The sequence below is a fragment of the Takifugu flavidus genome, chromosome 4 (genome assembly GCF_003711565.1).
Source record: "Takifugu flavidus isolate HTHZ2018 chromosome 4, ASM371156v2, whole genome shotgun sequence".
Classification (NCBI taxonomy): Eukaryota; Metazoa; Chordata; class Actinopteri; order Tetraodontiformes; family Tetraodontidae; genus Takifugu; species Takifugu flavidus.
This window is the reverse complement of record NC_079523.1, coordinates 6,251,711-6,277,281: the sequence shown is the minus strand read 5'-3', so window position 1 is coordinate 6,277,281 and position 25,571 is coordinate 6,251,711. Positions and strand designations below refer to the sequence as shown.

The 25,571-nt window shown below is 45.1% G+C and overlaps 3 protein-coding genes across 13 annotated transcripts; 1 reads left to right on the top strand and 2 right to left on the bottom strand.

The window, feature by feature from the left end:
* Positions 1-6,281: 6,281 nt before the first annotated feature.
* Positions 6,282-15,457, bottom strand: tfap2c (transcription factor AP-2 gamma (activating enhancer binding protein 2 gamma)). 9 transcript variants are annotated; one of them, XM_057031439.1, is made up of 8 exons: positions 15,344-15,457; positions 12,225-12,686; positions 11,969-12,017; positions 11,098-11,190; positions 10,301-10,523; positions 9,290-9,408; positions 7,921-8,062; positions 6,282-7,822 (listed from the first exon to the last, which is right to left on the bottom strand). In XM_057031439.1, exons 1-8 carry the CDS (start codon positions 15,410-15,412, stop codon positions 7,528-7,530), a joined length of 1,452 nt encoding a protein of 483 aa, XP_056887419.1. In that variant the 5' UTR covers positions 15,413-15,457; the 3' UTR covers positions 6,282-7,527. The 9 variants fall into 9 exon arrangements, with proteins under 9 accessions (XP_056887419.1, XP_056887418.1, XP_056887422.1 ...); XM_057031438.1 differs by having other exon boundaries at positions 11,969-12,020; positions 15,344-15,456; XM_057031442.1 differs by having other exon boundaries at positions 11,119-11,190; positions 11,969-12,020; positions 15,344-15,456.
* Positions 15,458-16,563: 1,106 nt separating this feature from the next.
* On the bottom strand, positions 16,564-24,283 carry rtf2 (replication termination factor 2). Its single transcript, XM_057031463.1, has 9 exons — positions 24,113-24,283; positions 23,668-23,762; positions 23,394-23,487; positions 23,177-23,313; positions 22,500-22,578; positions 18,215-18,325; positions 18,086-18,140; positions 17,700-17,747; positions 16,564-17,483 (listed from the first exon to the last, which is right to left on the bottom strand). The coding sequence occupies exons 1-9, from the start codon at positions 24,179-24,181 to the stop codon at positions 17,296-17,298; spliced, it is 876 nt and encodes a 291-aa protein (XP_056887443.1). The 5' UTR covers positions 24,182-24,283; the 3' UTR covers positions 16,564-17,295.
* Positions 18,752-23,122, top strand: gcnt7 (glucosaminyl (N-acetyl) transferase family member 7). Of its 3 annotated transcripts, XM_057031450.1 has the most exons (5): positions 18,756-19,594; positions 19,999-20,234; positions 20,434-21,172; positions 21,247-21,342; positions 21,659-23,122. In XM_057031450.1, exons 2-5 carry the CDS (start codon positions 20,034-20,036, stop codon positions 21,904-21,906), a joined length of 1,284 nt encoding a protein of 427 aa, XP_056887430.1. In that variant the 5' UTR covers positions 18,756-19,594; positions 19,999-20,033; the 3' UTR covers positions 21,907-23,122. The 3 variants fall into 3 exon arrangements, with proteins under 3 accessions (XP_056887433.1, XP_056887430.1, XP_056887429.1); XM_057031453.1 differs by having other exon boundaries at positions 18,752-20,234; positions 21,609-21,802; XM_057031449.1 differs by having other exon boundaries at positions 18,756-20,234.
* Positions 24,284-25,571: the final 1,288 nt, after the last annotated feature.

Here is a 25,571-nt window from a genome sequence, read left to right as displayed (position 1 = left end):
ACTAGAAGATCCACAGCTCCGAGCTCAGCCCAGTCTGGAAGTGGACACTAACACCTTTCAGCGCCGCCTTCCCTCCTGATGTAAAAACAGCGCCGTAAACATCGCTCCCCTCCCTCCCTCCCTCCCTCCCTCCCTCCCTCCCTTCGCTCCAACTCAACAGCCTCCCATTAAAGGCGTGCACGTCTGTGGCTGCCATGTGCCAAACATACTCCCAACAAACAGTTGGAAGGGGAAGAGCGAGACGGAGAAGAGGAGAGGACAAAAATGTGGCTGATTCAACAACCGATGACACATTTAGATGAATTTCACATTAATTTCCTGACAATCCTTGCGAGGAATGAATGGAAATCAAAAGAAGAGAAAGCTTCGGAGCGAGTTTTCGCCGCTGTTACCTTCCCGTGCATTTACTGCTTATTTGGGTGCCACAAAGCTGTGAAAACATGAGTCGGACTAGCAGTGTTGCTACAGGTTACTTAAGTATGGCCTTTTCTTGTCTGAGATGAGCAAATCTCCCTCTCTCCCTCAAACAAGTCTGGACAGCTTTGCATCTCATCCCTCTCTGGATAAACACAGGCAGGAAATGAATGTGGTTTTACAATGATTCATTCCATACTGGAAGCATTTTCTTTCAAAGAGGTCCATTCAAAGCAGCTTTGCCTTCACATGTTTACTATTTTCTCTTGCTTTGGCACATAAGTATCTTCTCTTTTGACGGTTTCTCTGCAACCCACCTTTACCCGTTTACCCTGTTTTCAGTCCCCTAACTTGGACAGTCGTGTCTGTGATTCTGAAGAGCTTTCTGTGTTTTGCTGCTTTGTTTTTTTAATTGAAAATGAAAGAACCCAAGATTCTTGACACGTTCAGCTTTAACTTGTTCATCCCCTGTCACTTTTTTCCCCGCTGAATCTTGCTCAGCGGACCGCCTGAGGCCTGCTCTAAAACCATGCAGCTGGTTAGCCACTGTCACCTGGAGTAATGAGCTTTACCTCCAGCTGAACCACAAAGGCGGCGCTTCCTGCCCTAAAGTGGGGGCATCTTGACAGACGGCCAAATCGTCCACGTCGTTGCTGTCCTGCTACGTCTCCAAGGTAGCAGAATCCACCTGCCCCAGGTCTGTGGGGAGGGAGGTCAGAGTGAAAGGCTCAGGTTAGCACGTTTGTTGTCTTCCCTGCAATAATCTGTCCAGAATATGCTCGACATTTGACCAACACAATTTTTTTTTTTTTAAAGTAATTACGAGCTTACAGTACATGTTGAAGAGACTCTACTTCCAGTCAAGCCGAGGCTGCCTTGACTAACGTCACAAGAAGAAAAAAAAGAAAGCAATTAACCAAACATGAGACTCAGGAAATAAGGAGCAGAGCCGCTGAGCAGAATCCTCTGGAAACTCCTTGGGGCCATGTGTTGTGCTCATGTGTTGTGCGAACAGCACCATAATGACAGCAGGTGGGTTCTTAGAAGCGCGGCAAGTCTTCGCCAGCGTTACAGCGGCACGTCACCCCTAACGTATCCCTGCACCGCTCGGCCACCTTGGGAATCAAGCATATGTGGGTCACTGAGGTGACGAACCGATGAACACTGGCGCGGATCAATAATCCCCGCTAATCCATAATCCTATTAGCAGCAACAGTGCTTCCTGAGAATTATCCATTACTTTATCGATCCATGCTGCGGATTAAAAATCTCTGAAACGCCACACGGACAATTACTGCAACTGTACATAAGATATAAAATTCACCCTCAAATCCTCATGATTTCCGACCGCGATAAAGCAGGGAAACGTACTCGGTATAAGGCACAATGGGTTTTGTGTTTGCAGGCATGTTTGTTGACCAAACAGCTTGTTCCCATTACTGTCCTCAGGCCTAAGTGAACAAGACTCGCTTGTATGTCGGTTAGCAGAGAGAGACACCAGATGCTAGAGAGCGGCGACTCTCCTGAGTTATTCATCTGTTTTTGTGTCTGCATTAATAAGAGAGGAAAGTCCAAAGGCTGTGTTCTAATGTGCAGGATCCATTTGGATCTGCTTGAGACACACTCTGGCTAATCTCTTTCCTCTTGTGTCGCTAAGAGATGCGGGAGGCGGCAGGTTTTGGGGAGGAACGTGATACTTTTTAAAAGAAAATTTGTTTGTTTGAGAGGTGACACGAAACGGATGTTCCCTTAGAAACCGAGACATCTGCTGTCTGTGACACGCTAGTCAAGGGAGGACAGCTAGGATCCAACTGTACCGACAGGGGCTACCCTGACTGAGAGGCCTACCAGTGAATGAGGGACTGAGTGAGCATTTGGGTGGCAAGTCAAAGAGGGTAGGAAGAGCGCCCCCCCACCTCATCCCCCAGAGGATGAGAATAAAAGAAAAACAAAAACATGCTGAAAAAAACCCCAAGAGCCATAATGTCTGTTTCCCGTGCTTCCCTTCCCCGTGTAGCCCTTTCCAGACCCAGACTCCAGACTGGCTTCGTCCTTGTAATTTAGATTAATTTCTTCCACATTTTCCTTGAGGATTAGGCTGCAGACCCCCTCCTCTAACCCCCCCCCGTCCCCTCCCTCTGTTCCGTGCATACATACTCTCACGAGATCACAAGTTCACCCCCTACCATAGCTCCTTAATGCTCTCATTATTAAACTGCACTTCCCCTCACGGGGACACCCCTCCCACCCCCACAGACCTCCACAGACACTCACCGCTCTGATGCATTTCCATTGGCGGTACACTTCGTTTTTCATTTCCCAAACTGTCCCCTTTCGACAGCCAATCATCAACGTTTTTGCTAAGCTAAGAGGCTAGCTTCAATGTCGGCCATTTGAGCCCTCTAGCTTGTGTCATCCGTAATTGTTATCTTAAGTTGTTTAGACACTTTAAGGAGTTTTCTGTGCAGTTGTAGTTGTAAAAATTTCCCTTGACGACCACATGGCGACCCTCAAGGTCTGCTCTGCCAGCAGTGTGTGGATTACTGTGCTTTTTTTTTACACCCGGAAGTGTGAAACTACCAATTCTGTCCAGCGTTTGAAAATTTCTCTGCTTATTTTTAAGGAGTGTGTTGATCAGCCCCTCAGTTACCGAAGCGAGTTGTTAACCCTGTGTATTCCAGCCGGTAGCCGGAGATCCTCGGGTGGGGCCTTTCTGGTTGTTGATAAGTGGAGGTTAAGACTAAAGGTGAGCAGGCTTTTGTCAGGGCACCCGCGACTTTGGAATGACCTGCCTGAGGACAAAAGGCTGCCTGGGTCGGTGAATTCTCCTAATTCTCTTCTTAAATCACACTTTTATGTCACATGATATCATCATTTTATGTGATCTTTTGTGTGGGCATATGATATTATCATTATTTTTGTTCATTTTAATCAGGAAACACGCTGCCACTCCTTTTGACTACTCCTCTTCCTCTGATGAAGATGCAGTTCCTGACCGAAGCATTTATTTTTTTCCACTGTTTTCTCGCTGCTGCATGGACTGTACATCTCCATCACGCCATCTCTTTCATCCTCCACATAAAAAGGGACATTAAGGCCGACCTTAAACCCTGATTTACGCGTGACAATTTACTGGTTTTGGTGTGACATTGTCACTTTTGACATGGGAGATTAAGACCATCGCTGCTTGTAAAGTGGTTTTGGTGGTTGGGAAGTGAAACCAAGTGATTAGCCCGACTGCAAATGAGCCTTTAATGTGCACCAGATTTCTGAATTGTTGAAGGGAAGTGGTAGGATGAAATGAAAATGGTGCAAGAGCAAAGAGACACTGTATGTTTGTGTGTTCTTTTTTTTTTTTTTTAAAGGAACACAAGCAAAAAAATAAATAAATAGAAGATGGCTCATCATGTGATTTGTCATGACCTACATAGAAAGGTCATTCAGCTGAAGCTGGCCTGCTATATGACAACAGTTCAGTGAATCTGGAGTTGACAAGTAGCCCCGGGCATCCTAATTACATCAAAAGAATAGAATCGCACGTCAGATGCGATCTCTGAAATGAAGAGAGGTATAGCAGTGTGAGTCGTTCCTCATTAAAGAGGCCAACAGGTACGCTGAACAAGTCTGCGCTCGCCTCCTTTCCCACCTTTATTAGGCGTGTCGGGTTACTCACGCTGACTTACGGTTGATGCTTGAGACATTACCGTGTTGCTGGAAAAGAACGAGACATGATGCATGCTGAGAGTTCAAAATTGATCTCTCAGGTGCTCATCTTAGACATAGACTGCACTTATTTTGCAAATTTAGCAACACATCTATTAGCTTAATGTTTTCCTCCGAGGACGAGGGAGCGCCCGGGCTGTGCAGCGCCTACTTTGCATGTACGGGATGTGAAACCACGCACGTTAGGTGTGTTCTTATATAAATCACGTGGCCTCCTGGTGAGCAGCTGCAGAGTCCAAACTTATTTTATCTGCTGAGAGTTGGACAAAATCCTCCTCCTACCTGACCCCCCCCCCCCCCCCCCCCCATGGGCGTGGTCCTGCTGAAGGTTTCTTCCTGTTGCTCATTCAGGGGTCAATCATGCTGTGGGTTTCTGTCAAGCGCCCTGAGGCAACATTGATTGTAACAATTGCTATATGAATGAAGTTAAATACAAGTTGTGCTGTAGTTTGGAGGATTCAGACACAAAAAGCCTGTTTCTGCAGTCGTCCCCTGACTATTTACAAGATAATTAGAGAACCTGTGAACAATGTCACATTGTTTTTGTTTATTTAGTCACACTGACGGCAGAGTTCAGATCCTGCAGGTAGCGATGCACCGTGATAATGAGCATTGACTAAAAAAACGCGGTGGCCACTTGTTTTGAGGGTTCGCGGTCAAATTAGCGACGTTCTCTTGATGCGCTTTTGTTTTGTCTGTCTGCAGATGAGCCCACGCAGAGAAACGACAATGGTGGTGAAAAGTATGAGCAGGTGTGTGTGTGTGTGTGTGTGTGTTTGTGTTATTCGCTGCAGTCAGAAAGACAAGTCTTGTGACATGCAGCTCCGACGAGGCAACGGCATGAATGGAGGAGGGAAAATGTTCCAGGCTGCCCATCAAAACCTCAAGGACTGTCCCCTTCCTCTTCCTTCCACCGTCCCTCACCAATACCTCCCCTCTTCTTTTTCTAGCAGCCCCTCCCGTCATCTGTCCCGTCGGCACCGCTAACAGGAGTAACCGAAAGCAGTTAGAGTCAACCGCTGCTGCGAGGCCACCAGGTTTGACAGGTCTGGTCCAACAGGTTCTGAGGGGAGAGGCTGATACTCGTCTGACTGCTGCCTTTGCTAACACGGAAGGCCGTGTCACACAGGACGGGAAGAAAAACTGCCTTCACCCACTGACCCTCAAAGCACAACTGCGCCGATGCAGCACACGTGGGATTCAAAGAAAGCCACATAATGATAAGCTAGATGCTAATAGCTGCCTGCGATGCATTCACTGCCCCTGCTGTTCTGACTGTTTGCTACTCTTCTGCTTCCTCTTCTGCTGTGCACATATCGTGATAACAAGACGCCCAATTCAGCTCGGCTAACCCTGGCTAACGCCGCAGAGCGCCATTATTCCACCTTTGCACAAAAACGCGGAAGAAACGCGCATTCCGGCCCCAAAGAGGCTCAGCACAAACGTGCCAATTATCTATACTTATCCGCCGCGGCCGCGTCACATTTGCGCTGTCGCGTCGTGACATTTGCAGCCGTGTTTTGCGTCTCGGGGCCGCTGCGCCGACCACAAGAATCAGCTGGGACTGGCTGAGCGAGTTCTGATTCCGCACGCTTGCGCTGCATGGGAATCGCATTTGCAGGTCTTGTGTTGCCTTTTTTCGTGCTTTATTTCTCACCAACATCAAAGAGGTCTGCACACACGCGGCCGGATGAAACGCGCGTTTAAAATAAAAGCAGATGTGGGGGCAAACGCCAGCCAATCGCAGGAGGCGAGGGCGCGCAAGGGGGGTGAAATACCAGGATCGGGACACGAAGCTCGGGGAAGAGAGGACCTTCAGAGATGGACTCACGGAGGAATATTTGGTGTCAACAGATTCCCAAGTTTGAACATAAACAAGCCTTTTGCGGCGCTCTCAGCTGTGCATCTTTCATCGCCCATCACATGATGTGCTTTTGAGGTCGGCGCCTCCGCCGAGCCACACAGCCTATTTGTGAAGATAACGACAGCTACTGTTCCCATTAGTGAGGGGGGGGGAAGGTTCTTCTGTTTCTTCTTCTTCTTCTGTTTATTAGTCTGAAAATATTCCAACACATGACTAAACTATCGTTTGAAAAATAACCACTGTGCTGACAAAAATGAGGGTGTGTGAAGAAGGAAAAGGGTTAGGCAGCTATGACTTTTCAGTTTATTGGGATTTTTTTTTCTTCTTTAAATTTATATTATTTGATACTTTTTAAAAGGGGTGGGGGAGTGGGAGGGTCGTGGCCACGTCCTAGCTTCTACTTGATTAAAAAAAAATAGCTTGTTTATAAAAGTTTGACAAATCATCATAAAAAGTGAACCCACACACCAAAAAGTAAAACCATTATTTACAAAAGCCCGTTAAATTACAGCATAAATTAGAAATTATTTACATCCAGGACAAGCACACTGGATAAAAGTCTATGTTTGGAATTTAATGTCTAGTTAAAAACATTTGAAAGTGAAAATATGTACATTTACACGCATTCTTAAAACATACATTAGGTACACACACTCAGGCAGGAGCAAAGGGTTCGGTAGGTTAATAGTGGTTGATCGCAATTTTGTTTTGTTTTTTCCTTTTTAAATACTACAGTAAGAAATAACTGATGGTGGTTTTAAACAAGAAAAAAAGAACATTTCTGGCTGCCAGATTTTCCAAGATGAATGTAGTCCACACGAACACTGAAGAGGCGTTACGGTCTCCGGGTTGTGACAACGCGAAAAAAAACAACAGAAATAATTCGATGTTCGCGTTTTGGCCTCGTCTCACGTCAAGAACACAATAACAATGCAGCCATTTGAAGTGGTCGCACAAATGAAGCACAAAAAAAATCTGAAGTGAATTTTCTTGTCTTCTTTCTCATATATTAAAAAAAAAGTCTTTTGAGACACAGGAAATAACTGGATTTTCTTCCAGACGGAGCGGAGCGGAGCGGAGGGGTGCGGGGGTGGGGGGGGGGGGGGGGGGGGGGGACTGGGAGGAATTCACAGCCTCAGCGGCTCTCTCCTCTATTGAGGCAAGAACCAGTATTCATCTTATTTCCCCCCTCCGGTTGTCAACAGCGTGCAGGTCTTGTGGTTGCCGCCACCGGCGATTTTGGCAACTTCACGGGGCCGCGCAGCGTTTTCAGTGTGATGAGCGCGCGCCCGTCACGGGTGCTGACAAGAGAGGCGCCGCGACGAGTCAAAGGTCATCATCAACTCAAAAACAAAAATAGGAATTCGACCGTGTGAACACTTGCACACACACACACACATTTTTAAAAGGACAATACTTATCAATCAATGCAAAAATTATTCTTTTTTACTTTTTCTTTTTTTTTTAAAAGGTCCAGAAAGGGCAAACGGGGCAGCGAGGTTGAGGGAATTTGTTCGTAAAGGTTCTCATTTCCGGTGCTTGTCCATTTTGTCAGTAGATTTGCTTCCGCTTTCTGAGGATCCCTGAGTGTCGCTGCCGGAGCTCAGATACATCTTGTCCATTTGTTTGAGCGCCTCGTTCAGGTAGTTCTGAAGTGAGGTCATGGCGGCGCAGATGGCCGGAGAGCCGAAGCCGTGGGTGATGAGGCTGAAGTGAGTCAGGCAGCCTTGGATTCCGGGTTCCATGATGGGGGCCGGTCGAGAGTTTCCGAGCGGTGAGCGGTCCTGCGTGAGCAGGTCTGTGAACTCCTTGCAGATTTGCCTGCAGGGAGGGGGGGGGGGGGGGGACATCATTGTTGCTAACAGAGAACTCTAAAGGCTTCATATCTGCAGGGTTCAGCATCAAAATGCAACACTTACTTTGCAGCCAGGAGCATATTCTTGCGGGAGTTGACTTCGTTGCGCTCTATATGCGACCTGCCCAGGTATTCTGCAATGGCCTTCGCGGGGAACTCTGTCTCACACACGTAGCCAAAGTCTCTGGCTAAATGCACAGCTTCCCCTGAGAGGACAGAAACCAAAAGTAAGAAGACGCACGTGCACCTAATTAGTTTACTTAAGCATTTCACAAAACCATATTTAAATTTAGACGCGCGCTCTCGTGAGTTTTACTTCATGTTTGATCATATTGGCAGGTTATACAATAACACTGATAGTTCAGGAGTCCCGGTAGAAAATTGAAAATGGCAACAAATAAATGCTTCCTGATTATTTTTTTTCTATTTTTTCACCATAAAGATTTTTATTTTGCAATACACTTTTCATCCTTGCCTGAAATGTAACCTAATGCTACTCAGTAAATTAAACACTGGGGGAGAAGAAAAATAGACAAATGTGCTCCTTTTTGACACGGAAATGCCGTTTTTACTTTTTGCCTTTTCTCCAGATTTGCAGTCAAAGGTCAAACGAGCGGCGACAGCAGTGAATTATCAGACCGAAGCCTCATATTAGCCACCTCAGTCTGGACTACACACACGCCGGCAACAACAGTTCAGCAGCTCAGCTACAGGATAATCACTTGCAGCTTGAGGGTACAGAAGCAAGTGGGATGAGCAGATTTTTTTTCTTTAATCTTTAAGGGTGGTTTGGTTTGTACACTCATAATGGCTGTTGTGTGGATAAACGCGAGCAGATACCGCCCGTGGCACCAAAAGCACCGCTTATTGATAGATGTGCACATCAGCTTCAGAACCATGCAGCTATTCAGAAGCACAAGCAATAAGGTCACCGGGGCCTCCTGGCAAGTCAAATACAAGATAACAAGGCTTAATTCAGCTTTGAAGGTCTCGAAATAACACCAGCCTCCGGTCATTCTCATGTGCCGAGTCATCTGCCCGTGTCTGAAATTTTAAAAACGACTCGTGCAGGGGGGAAAAAAACAGGCAGGTAGATGTGATAAAAGGTGATGTGAGGCTTCGCTGCTACTGCTGCTGATGGCATCGTGTCATCAGTAGAACTAGACCCAAAATCTGAGTCACCGTGTTACAGCAGGCTGACATTTACAGACCTGCAGCTTAAAAAACAACACTGAGCGGATGAATAAATGAAGAAAAACTGTGGCAGAGAGAAAGCGCTTTAGCGAGTCATAAAACCTTTCAACAACCAATGAGGGGACAGAAGACAGCATGCGAATGTCGCTGTTCTCACGGCGCTACAATGACATTCCAGGCTCGGCACGCAGCAATTACACCTCCGAAGGTGCTACTCGCCGCTGACTGGCGTTTCATACCTTCTACTAATGAAGTAAGCAGAGTGACATTGGCTGCCTTCCGTCTTCCTGCGGGCAGGTTCAGCCCGATCTTGTCCAGCTTCTCCCTCAGAGAGCGGCCGCCGTTTTTAGATTTGGCCCTGCGAGACAGGAGAGCGAGTCAGGAGACGCGAACGGTGCAAGATGGCAGATATTTCATCGGATACCAAACTGGTAAACTCTCTTTTTCCTTCACCCACTGTAAACTGCGACCAACAGCACACATGTGCCTCCTTTTAGTATGATCGCAGCGTCTCAGGCCCGATGTTAAAAAAAAACACAACACACAATTTTTCTTCCTTCCCAGTGAGCACAGAAAAAATACTCATAACACACACACAATGCACAATTGCAGAAACACTTGAACTCTCCATTTTCCACACGACTGGACAGGCAACCTCTCTTTTTGCATGGCGGGTGCATCTTTAGGGAGCCGTGTGTAGTTGAACCCCCCCGCCATCCCCTCGTCCCCCTCCTATTGCTATCTGACCTAGTTAAAACTGTCCGAGATTGTGTATCCGCGTGTGTGTGCATGTCAGCATTGAGGCAGGCACATGGGAAGCAGCAAACGTGCACTCTAAGCACAAAACGCCCTGGTGCGGGGTGTTGTTAGGGGTGTCTGGTGCAGCCTTGCAGTCCCTCGACAGACTGCCACACGAACATATGTGCCAGAAGGTCAACTGCACTGTCAGAGATGAAGCTAACTGCCCCACAACCCCTGACAGAGCCCCCCCTCCGAGCCCACGCACGGGTGCTAACTGTGCTAATGCAACATGTCCTCGATGGACGCTGAGAGACACAACTGCAAACCACACAGATCAGACCCAGATGGAATAAATAAATAAAAGGACGAAGCAGGAGGGAGAGAGTTGCCTCGTAATCTTTTAAATCTCTTCCCTTCGGCCTCCTCAAAAGCCTGGAAGAGCAACCGCTTCTCTCCCGACATTTTGTGGGATGTTGCGTTCGAGATGCCAGATGTGTCTGAGCTCTGACCTGCGTAAAACCCCCCCCAGCAGCGACGCGTTGAGACACTCCGGGGGCGACAGGCGTCTCTGGACCTCGGCCACGGTGACTTTATATTTGGAGGTAGAACTCAGCAGGGAGAGGCGACCGGGGACGGAGCAGAACACCTCTGTTGGGTTTGACACCATGCCCAGCAGGGACTCCTTCTGGAAGGGGAGACCCAGTGTGTTGCCTTTGGGCAGTGTGACAGGCCCTGGAAGATAAGGAGGAAAAGACATGTTCACCAGCTGGAGTGAAGTGAGTGTGGAAAATGAGTTCAAACCAAATAAAATCAATTTGGCTTTGCAAAATAATTTTTGAGTAAATCTTTCCTGTGTATGTACGATGTCCTCCCTGAGCATTATAATCCCTTTGCTACGACTGGGGGATCTGCGCTGCCTCGTATGTAATCACAGGGAAGAGTGTGTCTGCAGCTCTTTACCACTGACAAAATTGCTCAAGAGGAGACTCTTGGGGGGGGTTAGAGGGAAAAAATAAAATAATTGCGGTTTTCTTAAAAATCCACTGCCTGACGCTGATAAGATGAACTGCGAGAACACCAGATACCATCTACAAACAGGTACACACACACACACACACACACATACACACACACACGCATACACACAAAGCTATGGCACAGCTATGGTACGATCAGCATGAGTGTTTGTTAGAACTCATTCTGGGTCTTCCAGCAGAGTTTTGGTGTGTTTTAATGCTGCTGCTAATATCACAACCCCCACAAACAGGATCACTGGACAAACAGAACAATACAGCACACTACAAACCATAGCTATCTCCATCCTCACCAGCGAGAATGCCCCCCTGATAATAAGTCCTCTGTAAGCGATCAAGGTTCCTGCCACCTCGTAGTCCTAATGCTGAGACAGAAATCACACAGTCACATGAGTGCTTTAAAGCTCCTCTGGGGCACATGGCTGGGGATGACATGCCACCCTGTGTCATCCATTTTATTCCCTGCTATCTGTCCGTACCGCTCCAGCCAAAACTCGGAGCCTTGGTGACAAAACAAAAGGATATGGCTCCACGCTCCCGACGGTTCATGCCCCAACAAATAACTAAACTGCCCTTCGCATGCAAAGCCTCGCTGCCACACCCCGACAAAAGTCAGCCGTGCAGAGTCAAACGCGTCCTCGAGACCGGCGCATTAATGTCCCATTGAGGAGGTGCAATTGTGGGCTTAGCGAGCCGAAAAGGTGATGATCCAAAACCGCCCCCTTTACCTCTCAGAAGTTGAGAGAATGCGCGCTTTCCGCGTCTTTTCAGCAGCCTGTCTTTTTTATTTTTTTTGGAAGGGATCAGTTTTTTCCCACTGGGCATTCAAGCACGTTTACTAAAAGAATAGACGGATAAATGGAGCTTAGATAAGTGCACCCTGCGCCTTGGAGGATTATCAGTGCAAGTACAAATACAAGACTCCTCCTTTGCTGTACTTTAGCCCTGACATGCCACCGTACAGGTTGACAATTAAAAGCATGAATGAAAATGCACAGGAGGTTTTCCATCCTCTGGCAGCATCTAACCGTTAGTGCTATAAAGGCACATGTACCCCAGGCAGCATTGTCCGAAAGTCTTTTGCACAGTGTCTCCGCGCTCCGTGGCCAAATAACCCCCCCAAAATATTTGTTAAACACTCACCTTTTTTAATCACTGTCTGATCTGCCATAATAATACTGTGGTCATCTACCTGCTGGGGGAGAAAACAGAGAAGCTGCAATAAGACAATTTGTCAAAATGCAATTTTAGCTTTCTTCTTAAATATATCTCCATTTTTCTATTATTATTTTTTGAATGCCACACAATATAAAACTCAAGGATGCATTTGAAAACACCCTCGGTTTTATGTTGAGCAGTAGGTGTATTTCCATGCACTTATTTCAGTGGAAGCACTCACCTGAACGTCCTCCAGACCGTGGCCCATGTCCTGCAGCCCCATGTTGTCGCCGATCACCGACTGCTCGATGCTGTGTGCGTGCGGAGGCAGCAGCTCCGGTCGGCGGAAGCCGTCCCTCCTCATCCCCGACGATCCTCCCTCCAGACCCAGGATCTGACTGGCCAGGCCGCCCCTGGCGTGCGCACCGAGCCCGTCCTGGCCCTGCCGGCCCGGCCATGGCTGCTGCTGGTTCGACGACGGCGACTGGTGTATGGAGTTAATGTTGAAGGGGTCGCCGAGGTGGGAGTAGGGGTCGCCGGACTGCGGGTAGGAGATGGGCTGGTACGGAGGCGGGAAGTAAGGCGGCTGGAAGTCCGAGGTGGCCGAGTGCGAGAGCGAGGGAGACGGGCTGTACAAGTGCTGACTGACCGCCGGCAGGTGAGGCAGCCGGGGGTTCCCATTGCTGTTGCCGTCGTGCCTTTCCTGGAAGAGACAGAAGCCGTGAGACATGACAGCGAGGTGGTGGACACAGTTGTCCCCCAAGGGAGGGGAAAAAAGGGTCCTAACCGACAGGATGTCCGTAGGAGATATTAATAACGTCTGATTAATAAAAGAGACCCTAGCGTGAGAGAGAAGCCGGATTGTATGTATAAAATATTAATCTTGTAAATTCAATAACAAGCGATTATTAGAATAATTTCAATTATATTCTTTTTTTGCCATCTAGGCTGAGCTTTGATGCACTTTCTGTTTGACTACCCGCATTTGTTCCTAAGTTTCATAAATGCGCAAAAGAAACCCAACTTTATCGCTGCCCAACGTCCAACTTCTGCTCCGTGTTGTAATTAAACGACAAACTTTTTTTCTTTTTTTTTTAAAGTCCCTTCCTTCCCGGCCTTCCTCACACCTACCTCACAGTCATCTTCATATTTGACGTTGTCGGCTAATTTCCACAACATTTTGACAGAGCCGGGGGGGGGACCTCCGTTACAAAAATAGAAAAATATATGTGCGGTTTAATCCAGGTAGGAGGAAGAAAAAGGGGGAGAGTTTCCTGATACCGGACGAGCTCCGAGCGAGCGAGCGAGCGAGCGCAGACAGGATGACGGAGTTTCAGCCGCTGTGACAGAAGCGCGCGTTGCCCCTGAAGGAGTGCCTCCCTCCTCTCTGACCGGAATGTTTCTGCGCTGCAAGTGGGCGAAAATGCTCTATTTAGTAGGCTAAACTCGACTCCCTCTCATGGACGAAACGGCGATGTTCAATCTTGACATTGTAGTTGCCGCTCCGGCGCAGCGGGCGCGTGCGGGCGGGCGTCACCCTGCGTGGTGACGTCACGCCGAGGGGGCCCCCAAATGACAGTTTTGCTGATTGGTGAAACCGTCGTCCAATCAAAACGCTGTCCGCGCCCAGGGTCCGACGTTTAAACGATTAACGAGGTTGGTTTTAATTGTTTGGAATCGATTTATTCTTTTTTTTTTTTTAAATCAATATTGTTTTATAACGCAATTGGACTTTATGAGGGTTTTGACATAAATAGTCTTAAATTTGGGCGCAGGCTCCGGGGGAATGTTTGTTTTACAACCTGAACCGCGAAGTTTAATGCGTGATGTTTAATGATTATTTTGGTTTAGTCTACACTTGTTTCCATCACAGGCCGAGGAGTGCTTTGCTGCGGGATCATTTCATTTTTCGTGGTACAACCATCATCACTATTTTGCGGTTTAATAGCAGTTTAATAAAAGCTCCTTTTAGCCTACATTGTTTACTATTTGACCTATAGTTTTCAAACCTATTTATTTCAGCCAGAAAAATATTTTATTTATAACGTTTCTCAGATTTAGATTCAGAAAGTGACATACGTGAATTTAAAAGGTGCAAAAGGCGCATGTAAAAGTTGGGGGGAGGGGGGGGGGGGGGGGGGTTTAGATATATAGATATATTTTTTTCCTGAAACCGCAACGGCCCCGAGGCCTCTGCAGCTTCTCTATCCCAACAACTGTCCTAAAGTTCAAAGGATTTCAGCAGCATTTTCGGAATTTACATTTGTGGTGGCTCAAAAAAACTGATTGGAAGCTTTGATATTCAGAAAATCACGAGTGGGGAGGTAATACGATGTTTCAAATGCAAATATTTAGTCTTAAAATCTGAAATAGATTATAATATAGATTAAAATAATCTTTTAATTAGCGGCGTCTCATTAATCGGGCTTCTATGATTAACTGAACATGAGCGTACTTGGGTAAATATCAGATTATCATTTGAGATTATTGGACCAGCCCGCGGCGTCCCTCCTTCCACCCACGCTGTGATCTTCTGTTGTCCGTGGGAACTTCCAGGACGTGGGCGAACGGGGATTATCTTTTCTGTGTTGTTCTGTGGTGATGCGTGTAGTGATGCGGAGCAGAGACGAATTGCGCGCTGATTAAGCGACATTTTACATTGGCAGAGTTTGTTAGTTCCGCTCGGCCAAACGCGGACGGATTTGGAAACAAGCCCGAAGCTCATCTCGTTATGATAGTTGACCAGTGACAGCTGCTGCTGTCAGGTGTCTATTATCGGACAAATCCGCAATTGACCTTTAAATTCACTATTAATTGTTAATTATAAATAAAATCCATGTCGAATTATTATATTTATTTTCTTGTGTTTGTAATTAAGCAACGGCCTGCAAATTGAAATTAATCTACTGAGGGGGAAAAACAACACCAAAAGAACCTCCCGGCCCAGCATTTTAGACGAAGCAAGGCCTAAAATACTCACCTCTGATTACTATAAATTTAACGAATTTTAAATTTCCTGATATCCTGGTGAAATTGCCAGCTGCGTTATATGGTCTTTTCATGTAAAGGATTACAAAGCAACAGTGCGCCTCTCTTTCGTAAGCGCACCGATCTCATTCCAGCCATAAACGACAGCAGTAGTTTAATAACCAACCCAAAGGAAGCTTATAAGTGAAGAATAAAGCTCCGATCTTCATCGTATTAATCCCCAGTTATTCCAGAGCGCGCAGCGTTGCGCAAAAGTGATTCTCGCGGAGAGTAATAAAACAAAGACAGCCTCTGCTGCCAAAGTCATAAATGCCGTAGATCTCGGGTTAAACTGAGCTGAAAAGTGACAATAAAAGCCAAGAATGAACTCACCCTCCAGTCTAATCGCTCCAGTATAGACATCTGTAAAGCTCCAGTCACCGCAGTGCCACTGAGGCGCATCGAGCGAGTGAATTCACGAGAGGGTTACACGGCAACTCTCACCTGCAGGTCGGCTGGTGCGCATGCGCCGCGCAGTGTAACACACCTGAGGGGGGATAAATCCAAACAATCCTCCGGGAAAGTAGTAAATTCTCGTCTGAGGTCTGTTTTTAAAGACAGATGCTCGAATTAAATCCGATTAGGTGAAAAAAAAAGGCTTCCAAATGAAGGATTTGGACAGTTCGAATATGAATGGCTCGTGTATTTAAATTAATGAAAGGTTTTAAACCAATTGGAGGATTAAATGTAGAAATAGAGGTATTTTAACTTATAGGCCGATTATGTGCATCGTTGAAGCAAAAGGTAACAGTCGAAGAGGCTAAAGTTTAAGAAAAGGTGAAATTTCAAGATGATGTAATTCCACCCCCAAAGCCACATCGCCCCAGGCTCACCCGAAAGAATCTGCTTTCAAAAGCCACTGGAGCTTTTTAAAGTCTAAAATGACTCTTGTTATCTGATCTTCCAAATACTTTAGCTTAACTTAAAACTAATGAACACATCAAAGCCTCTCGGCTGGGCGCCGAAGAATGCAACAGAAAATCCCGTTTAGAGAAAATAAGACTTCCAACACGCAGTCAAGGCACCTGCCGTGAAATATAATCCAAGAAAATGTCACTTTTTTCTAAATCACAGAAAAAATATGGGGAAAATTATATCTATCTATCTGTCTATATAGATTTATTATATTTAGAGCATTATCCAAGGTTTACCCCCCCCCCCCCGACTTCAAAAAAGGACAAAGGTGAAGAATGAAGAATGCGTCAATTCTCAGGTATAAAATACTTCTCGAAAATCGACGAAATACATGATCATTATTTGTATAGTTTTTTAGTAACTGGATAAATAATGAATGAGTTTCTTCGGATTCCAAATACTGAGTCAAGTCCAATCCTCTTAGAATCATGCTGAACTAATTCGGCCAATGTAACCTGCTGGAATTACTCACTGAAAGGTTTTTAGGGTGAAATAATCGATTTGTTTTGTTTGCAAGTGGAGCAATCGACATTAGGATGGCTGTAGCGCCACCTTGTGGCCATAAACATAGACTACATACCATCAGATAAATTGGTATCGTTTATTTCAGAGATCAAGAGACCTCAGACAGAAAAGGGTTCAGGTGTCACGGTTTATTTTTCTCATCCATCCAGTTGTTTAGTCAAAAAGTACTGTATTTGGTCACCATATTACCTTAGTACAGCCACTGAGTGAATTCTTTCCACAATAGTAAAAGGGCAATTTTTTAAAGGAATAAAGATAAATTAATTCGTCTCATTGAAAACAGTTCTACAGTGTTTTTTTTGTTTTTTTTATTCACGCCATTTGCTGAAAACCCTAAGTGACTAGCTGAGATAGGAGCATCTAAAACTGAGGTTTCTAAATTTCTAAGTGAAAATATATTCTTTAAATTGCATATGATTCAAAGTAAAAGGTTTGGATTTATTAATTTCTTGAAAATACATACCCATAAAGAAGAGAAATAACATGTCTGACCCATAAGCTTAAATTCTCCCGATTATGACGTCAGTGAAGGTGACTGTCTGTCCACTAGGGGCAGCAGATCGCACAAACGTCACCCTGGTATCAATTCTCAAAGCACTCTGAATACGTGAGGGAGGAATCAAGTTACAAAACAGAATCAGAGCAGCACAGGGAGCTATTAACAAAATGTTCACAACAAAAAAAAAAACCAACAGAGCTTCCAGTAAGTGACTAAAGGGAACTGAAAGCAATCCTTGGATGCTAAAGGTTGTTGGATTACGTAATAATATGTGATAATATTCACTTACTGTCCCAAATTCTATAGTGGAGTGACAGAAGTGATGTTTGCTCAAAGTAGCAGTACGTTAGAAGTGATAGGGGGTGTGTGTGACCCAGTTGGAAGTCTGCTCCTTGGTGCGTTTAGCAGAACTGTGGGTCGTGAACAGGGATTTGAAAGCTTCAGACTTTCCCTCCATCTTCAGGCTGGACCTCTTGGTGGCGGGCTTTGTTGATGACTCAGCACCTTTAGAGGATCCCGAAGGTCCTGCCACATCTGGACAGAAAAAAAAAGGGTATATTAAGAACATGAGGCCACCCAGAGACCCGAGCCGTTCTGTATTCAAATTTGAGTTCAAAACAAGGCTTTGGTTTGCATTCACTTTACATATGATGTCACAAGAGTGTTTTTATAAAAGGGCACTGGGTTCATCACAGCATGGAGATTCAATGCATTGAGGAATACAAATGAATTTAAAGTGTGAACTGGTACCTGGATGGCTGCTTTCACCATTCTCTTGTGATGTCTTCACTGCTGCATCTGTATGTAGGAAACAAGTAAGAGAAGAGAACATGGAATATGTTCCAGATGTATGACTAAACCAACAAAATAATAGTATAAAAACCAAGCAGAACCTATTGTGTTATTGCTATTGTGTGTTTATATGAGCACTATCTCCCATCTTCTGAAGGTAATCTCAGGATTAGCCCCCGAGGCTTGAATGCAGCTGCAGCTAACTTCTGTGTATTCAAATGCATCCAAAAGGAGAAGTAAATGTGTTGGTGGCCGTACGCTGTTTATGGAAATCCAGATTCAGCAGATCAACAGATTTGAGTAATAAGAAAGCGTGACAGTCGTCAGCGAGGCTTCACACACACCTTTTGCTTCCGACGCAGCTGACGCCGCTTTGGCTGCTTTGCTCTTCTTGCATTTCTGAAACAGAACATCTATATTGTTGAGTGGGCTCTGAATAAATCAGAAACACTCAGCTCTGATGTCAAACACACCTTTGATTTTGCTTTTTCGCGCCTCTCCAGCATCTTTTGTTTCAGTATCTCCACTTCCTCTTTTGTGCCGTTAACCACAATCATTTCCTCTTCTTTAAACGGCTCCCCACACTGAATTCACAAGAAAAGAGTCAAGCAGGATCTCCTGATAAAATCATGTCTAACAGGAAACATTTAAAACGTCTCAATCGTAGCAGAACATCTGAACCATGATTGGCCATGGCCAGCAATCACCAGAAAACCAGATATTCAAGAGTGGAATGAACGGCAACGGTCACATATTAAAGCTTAGGCTCAACTTTGACATGCAAAGTTCAGTTTTATACGTGCGCCTTCAGTAAAGAGGAAAAATGAGTGTGTCTGTGTGTCTGTGAAAGGGAGGACGCTATATTAGATAGACTACTTTACATCAACAGGTTTGTGATAAACAGTGAATGTAATTATAAAAGAGCATCCAGCCCCTCCTTCACATCACCCTCAATTTGCATACAGGCCACAATTGGGCCACCCAAAGGAAACAACAACCAAACACAGCATAGCAAATGGAGACAGGCAAATTCAGCCGTTCAGGCCACTCATTTATCCAGTCAGACAGTCAGTCAGGCTGGAGAGGCATCCACACTGAAGAGGCGTCAGAATCATTTCTCCCCCTGCGCACGGCTCCATTGTTCACATCTGAGACAGTTTAACAGCTCAATTCATACACAGCAAAAATGAATAACAGAATCATAACAGAACTCTGCATTTAGTGTGGTTACCTAAAAAGATCTCCAAAAAAAACCACGTACGCTTACCGACCAACAAGTGCTGTTGCTATTATTTTTAAAATAAAGAGCACATACTGTAAAAGCACAAGCCGAGTGACCAGCAGGGGATCTATTGTGTTGTCATAAGCTCAGTGGGTGTGAACACTGGCCACGTGCACTGTTCAACACAAGAGGGAGATAATCTCAGGAGCTGACCAGGCAGCCGACAAAACTGCTCTGATGGCTGTCGCCGAACCCAGACAACGACTCCTCTCCCCGGGGAAACAAGTAGACGGACGGATGGACAGAACATGAAAAACAGAAAGATGCTACGCTCCAGTGGGAACCCTTAGGGAGTGTGTGTGTGCGTGTGTGTGTGCGTGTGTGTTTCAGGTGTGCACTACGGCTGGTAACCAGGGATGACGCTGTCTCATGGGGGACAACAGCAAGGGCTACAAACGCTGAAGGCTGAGAGTGTTTCCTGATCAGGAACCACGGTCAGAGCGAACAAAAGTGACAAGGCGTCTCTGCCACAACTGGTTACTAGTGGGGAGGAGTCGGGTCAGTTCTACTGATAAGGAAAGCAGCTGGCCTCTTATTCTACACATCGTCATAAGACTAAGGCGACTCAAAGGTAACGTACGTGCATTTTTCTCACCCTGCATCTGTACGCTGGCTTGTTTTACCATCACCCGTATGAATCTTATCCAGAAAGAAAGAGATGTACATAATTTAAAGATTCATTAAAGATGGCTTTTAAATGATGGAATTATAACCTGAGAAACAGTAGAGGTGGGTTGGACAGGGTTTTTTTTTTTTTTTGGAAAGCACAAAAGAGGGAATTTCTGCATCAGGTAATTTAGACTCATCACTTTATCAAAGACCATAATTGGAGGAAATCAACTCACTTTAGAACGGCACGTTTCTTGAGCTGAACACTTCCTCCTCTGGTGCTAACCCACATTTCCCACCCTATTTACTAGCCCCCGGGGGGTGGAGCACACTTAGAATAAACTGATCTGCATGTCTGTCTTGCAGATTAATCTGACTGGATACGGTGAAGCCAGACTATTATGTGCCAGCTTGAAAGGGCCAAACGCAGCTTCCTGCTTTGCCTTGGGATGAGTACAATTGTCTCAGTTATATATTTTTTGACCCGAATGCCCCCGGAGCTGAAGCATCTTGAGCCTAAAGAGTGCAGACCCTTCTCCAGTGAATGTCAAGCGTTTCTGCCGAGCACAGAGGCGCTGGCCTTGCATCGCCGTGACTGCCAGGTATGTGGGATGTGCCTTCTTACAGGGGTGCAAAGCATTGGGTGGCGAAGGAAAAGCATCACGTAACAGGGGAGGGTTACACAGTCAAAGGGATTTCTGGACTATTAAGTATACTATACAGGTTGTGTCTCGCTTTACAATGAAACACATAAAAATTCATCCATAAACTCTTGCTAAACGAGTATAATTTTGACAACAGGTGCAAAGCTACGTTAGCAGCAAGGTGCAGTGTCCCACCTTGATAAGAGATCTGCACTTTATCACCCGACCTTTGAGTCCTGAGGAGCAGAGATATCCTTTAGCCTTTATACTGACGGTTCACAAGGAGCTGGAGATTTTTGTGCGCCTGCTGCGAGCCGTTTACATGCCTCAAAACGTCTACTGCATTCACGTAGATGCTAAAGCTTCGCCGGAGTACCAGGAAGCTGTACGGACGCTGATTAACTGCTTAGAAAACGCCTTCCTCTCCAGCCGCAGCGAGACGGTGACATATGGCGGGTTCACGCGTCTGCAAGCGGATCTGAACTGCATGAAGGATCTAGCAGGGTCTGACACCAGGTGGAGGAAGGTAATCAATCTGTGCGGACAGGATTTCCCTGTCATGAGCAACCTGGAACTGGTGCGGTACTTGCAGAGCAAATACTGGAAGGATCGAAATATGACACCTGGAATTAAACAGCCGGCTGCCATGAAGCACAGGACAGAGCTGCAGCATGTGGAAATCACAGGGTCCCACGTGGCTCTAAAAGGTGTGGGGCAAAGGAAAGAGCCTCCGCCACACAACCTGGAGGTGTATTTCGGAACAGCTTATTACGCTCTCACCAGGGATTTTGTAGACTTTGTTCTGAACAACCAGGCAGCCCTCGACCTGTTGGAGTGGTCTAAAGACACATTCAGCCCAGATGAGCACTACTGGGTGACTCTCAACCACATCGCAGGTGAATCAGAACAACACAGATGTGTCAGTTTGTTTAAATGATCTGATCGTGCTGCTTCATTTCTGTGGTTAAAGATGCGCCCGGCAACCACATCAATGGTGGATGGGAAGGAGCCATTCGCTCAATCAAGTGGAAGGACCAAGAGGGGGACGTGCACGACGGCTGTAAAGGTACATTACCCAGCAGGTCAATTAAGAGAAGATCAATGTTTAATAGTTAGTTCTTATTGAAGAATCTAATCCGTGCTAGTTCGCGTTCACCTGGCCTGTCAACAGCCAGACGTTCTCCTCTTGTGTTATCTTGGGATTTCTTCAGCTCTAATAACAGCACTATAAATGGACTAAACAATGCTAAATTACTTTTATTCAGCATAAGGGAACTAAAATGGATTTAGAATTGAAATTATTACTAAACTGTCTGCTTTGACCTCCCTCAGTGATGTTTGGGCAGTTTCCTATTTTGTAAAACGTTGCTCTTCTTTTTGAGGACGTTATGTACGAAATATCTGTGTCTATGGGATGGAAGACCTCCCGTGGATCATCGACAGAAACAACATGTTTGCCAATAAATTTGAGGGCGCCACCAGTCCGGAGGCGCTGGACTGCCTGGAGCAGTGGCACAGGAACAAGGTGTTAAATCAAGCCAGTGTTCCCGTAGAGCCATCGTGGCTGCTGGCCACCCAGGGGAACTGGAACGACAGCCGAGCCCTGAAATGGGGCCTGAAATCGCCATGACAACACTCGACAGTCGTAATGCCCTGTTATAATCTCCTGTATTTGAGAAAGTGCGTTTAAGCGGAAAATGTGCCGCAGCTCCAGATGTGACAGGTTATCAGTAAATTCATGTCTTTGTCCAACAAATATTGGAAAGATTTGTGTCGGTCAGATGATGCACTCCTACATTCATACTATCAGCTTCAACCCAAATAATGAATGGAAGTATGAAATCAATAAGCAGTGAGCTTTAAGGACCGCTGTTGACCATTTTATCTGAGCGCTCTTCGTGTGACCTTTATTTTGGCTCTTGTGTAACTGTCAACAATCCACTCAGGACTTTAAAAAAAACAAAAAAACCATTCCAGTCAATAAATGTGTTTTCATCATGTCTTTGTCCAGTTTGTGTTATGTGCAGCTGTAGAAAAAACATTTCAACATTTTAATGGCACATTTTCAGTTTATTCTGTTTATTCTGCATGCGGTCGAATTTTTGTTAATAGTTAATAGTTTGATGCATTTAAACGTTTTTCAGGTCGACATCTGAACATGGACACATGCAAATATGATAGAACAGTGTCTATTTATAGAAAAGAAGCTATAAAAATCCTCACCTTGTGGCAGATTTCTGTCTTGACCTCCTTTAGAGCCCTTTCAGAAAACACACAGCCGCACGTCCAAAGGTAACGGAACCTAAAATTGTAAATATTGGAAGAAAGTTCCAGAGTTGAGAGTCAAATATCAGAGCAACATGTAACAATCAATGGGCTCGTTTCCATGACAATAAAATTCCAATATCTTGGAGTAATCAGAGAGTTTTAATAAACTGACCTGAAGTGTGAGGCACCACAGAACAAAGGTGGTTTACATATTTTTAGTTCATTTAGTGGACTTTAGATTTTATAGTGATGTAATACCCAAATAGAGAAGAGCCAGGTAAAGCTCTTTGTTTTTTTTCCAAAAAGAGCAACAATACTACATCATTAAAAGAGGGCCAGTAATAAATGCAGGCACTTTTCCTTTGAGCTTGGCCACTTAATGTTTGTCAAAGGTACAGAAACATACAGAGGCAGGTATGTTAAGCACTACAAAGCATTGATCTGTTGCTGATCTCCTTCCCTATCCTGCAGACTCCAGCCTCACTGATTTCTAACTGTAATCTGACTTGTTACGACTGTAATAAACTAAGTAGATTTGGAAATAACATTTCTGATTAAACATCACATGAAAGCTTTCACCAACTTTATTTCAATGAAACCTATGTTAATGGTTAATAGTGGGTTTTTATTACCTGTGCCTGCCATTCATCTCTAGCCCAGCAACAGGGCAAATGAACATGCCACAGTTGTCCTCATATCTGTCTCCTTTAGCATTTCTTCTCTCTCCTTCCCACTCAGGGTTGTCAGTCAGGTTCAGTTCCTTAATATCCTGCAGAGAGAACAAGTCCAGAAAAACAACGTTAAACGAGGCAAATGCAAACAAATCAATGGTCCTCGGGATGGACAGACCTTGGTTCCGCGAATGTGCAGAACAGCCTCAACATTGGGTCTCTCAGCTGTCTTATCCAACAGGTATTCAATGATTGCATCCTTGTTATAGAGCCTGGAACACAACATGAAACAGACCCAAACGAGGTCAAATGAGCTGGTAACAAATGCGTTGCTTTGAAAGTTACAGCTTATTGCATAGTTACAATACAAGGTACCTCTGAAGCTCGAAAATAATTAATGAGCTGTTTAATGAATTCACCTTTCCTTCCAAAAGAGGAAAAACAACTCTCACCTTCCCAATTCACATGATACGATGGGACGTTTGAGTTTCTCTTGGCTTAAGGCGCAATATTTCCATTTGGCAATCATCTCTGCATTTTTATCAACCTGGAAAGAGGGAGATATACAAAGTAATACCAATGTGTAATAACACAACACAGCCGTCTACCTTCTTAGCAACAACTCGTGAAACTGCATTAAACAAGCTAACATTTGCCCGCCTTTGTTAACCATGCTGACAAAGTATTGATTCATGAGACAAAATTACGACTGTATCCGATACTGCTTTATCAATAACACAGGATTTAAAATACAATATTGTTTTAGTCGCTTTACAGCAAGTAGTAACTGTACAGAGCGTCGCTTTCTAATATGATAGCTAGCTAACAGCTAGCAAGCTACCTATGGCATTGCTAAAAAGTCAATTCGCGAATGGAGGAGAGAAAAGTAAAATATACCTTCTCGACTTTTTTCGGTCCCTTAACCAACTCATGTCTCTTAGGAATCGTTCCACCGTCACAACCCATCCTGAAACGTTATTGTAGATTAAGCTTGTTACGACCAGACTATTAAACAGGAAGTGCTCAGCTTGTAAATAAATACTAGCAAAAGCCTGCTCTATATGTCGGTGCTGCCCCCTGGTGGCTCCAAGCTGTCACAATACGGTATTTTTTCGTTTCATCCACTGAGTGGAGACACTAGTCCAAGAATAACCTATACCCATCGCCAAGAAATGGGATGACATCGCAACTATACAATTGACCTTATATAAAAATGATAATTGGAACCGGTAGACGCTATAATAGTTTTGTAAAAGACTGTTAAGACCTCACCTAGGAAAGCCAGGCTGCACCTATATTGTTCGGTTTGGTTTCATTTCGAGAGTGGGACTCGAGGGTCGCTGGTGAGGAGGTTGGTTTTGGACTATGATTCCGGTCAGAGAATCAAGAGCGCGTCTGGAGGAAGGTGCGGTAACGCCCAACTCGGTTTTAGATATTTTATTCTCAGCTGAGATCAGTTAGGAAGCTTCACCGTTATATTTATGAAGTTTATAAGGGGAAAACCGTCAGGAACAGTGGTTAATGTTCAGCGATCAAAGGCCTGGTCTTTGATCTTCATCTCCCAACCCCCCCACCTCCATGAACATGGAGAGGGAACCCCAGCAACACTGGGTTCCAGCCGATGAGGCTTTCGTACATTGCACGGATAAAAAAAAAAGTAAAGACGTCACTATTTTACTGCCCATCCATTTATTAGCCATTTTAAAGTTAGCCATTAACGCCAAAACTAGTAAGTGACATTAGCCTTGCTTTCAAGCCTGTCAGAGTGTTCTAAAGACATAAGTTTCCTTGGAAGATAGTTTAGTGAGTGCTAATGAGATCTGTTTCCTGTGCCTTGCAGGCTGCAGATTAGTTTACTATCGATGATGCTGTCCAAGAGCGACCATTAGTTTGGGGAATACCTCGGCAGAGACGTCTCTGGCTGCATGACTGATAATCATTTTAGAATAAAGACTGGATCTCATTTTAAACAGAGAAAACAGCCTGGCTGAAATCTCACATAATCAGCTGCCCGTGCAATTCTGAAAATAGAGCACATTTTTTATATAAAAACACATAATTAAAGAAACAAAAACATTGCTTTTTTCCTGCGGTTCGATTAGATCTTCCTGTAATTTACAAATTGTGTTAAGTGTCTTATTGAATTTGCCTCCTTTCTCACACAGCGCTAAATGTTTAGTATGGATTTTCATTAGAGGCAATGGAGTGAAAGCTCTGTTAGCAAACTATCTTTGAGAGAGCAGAGAGCCCCGGGCTGATGGTGCAAACCAACACCTGAGAAATGCAGAGCACAACAGCCACCAGACCCCCCCAGCAGAACAATAGGCATCCATTTTGAAGGTGATTCACGACTGCA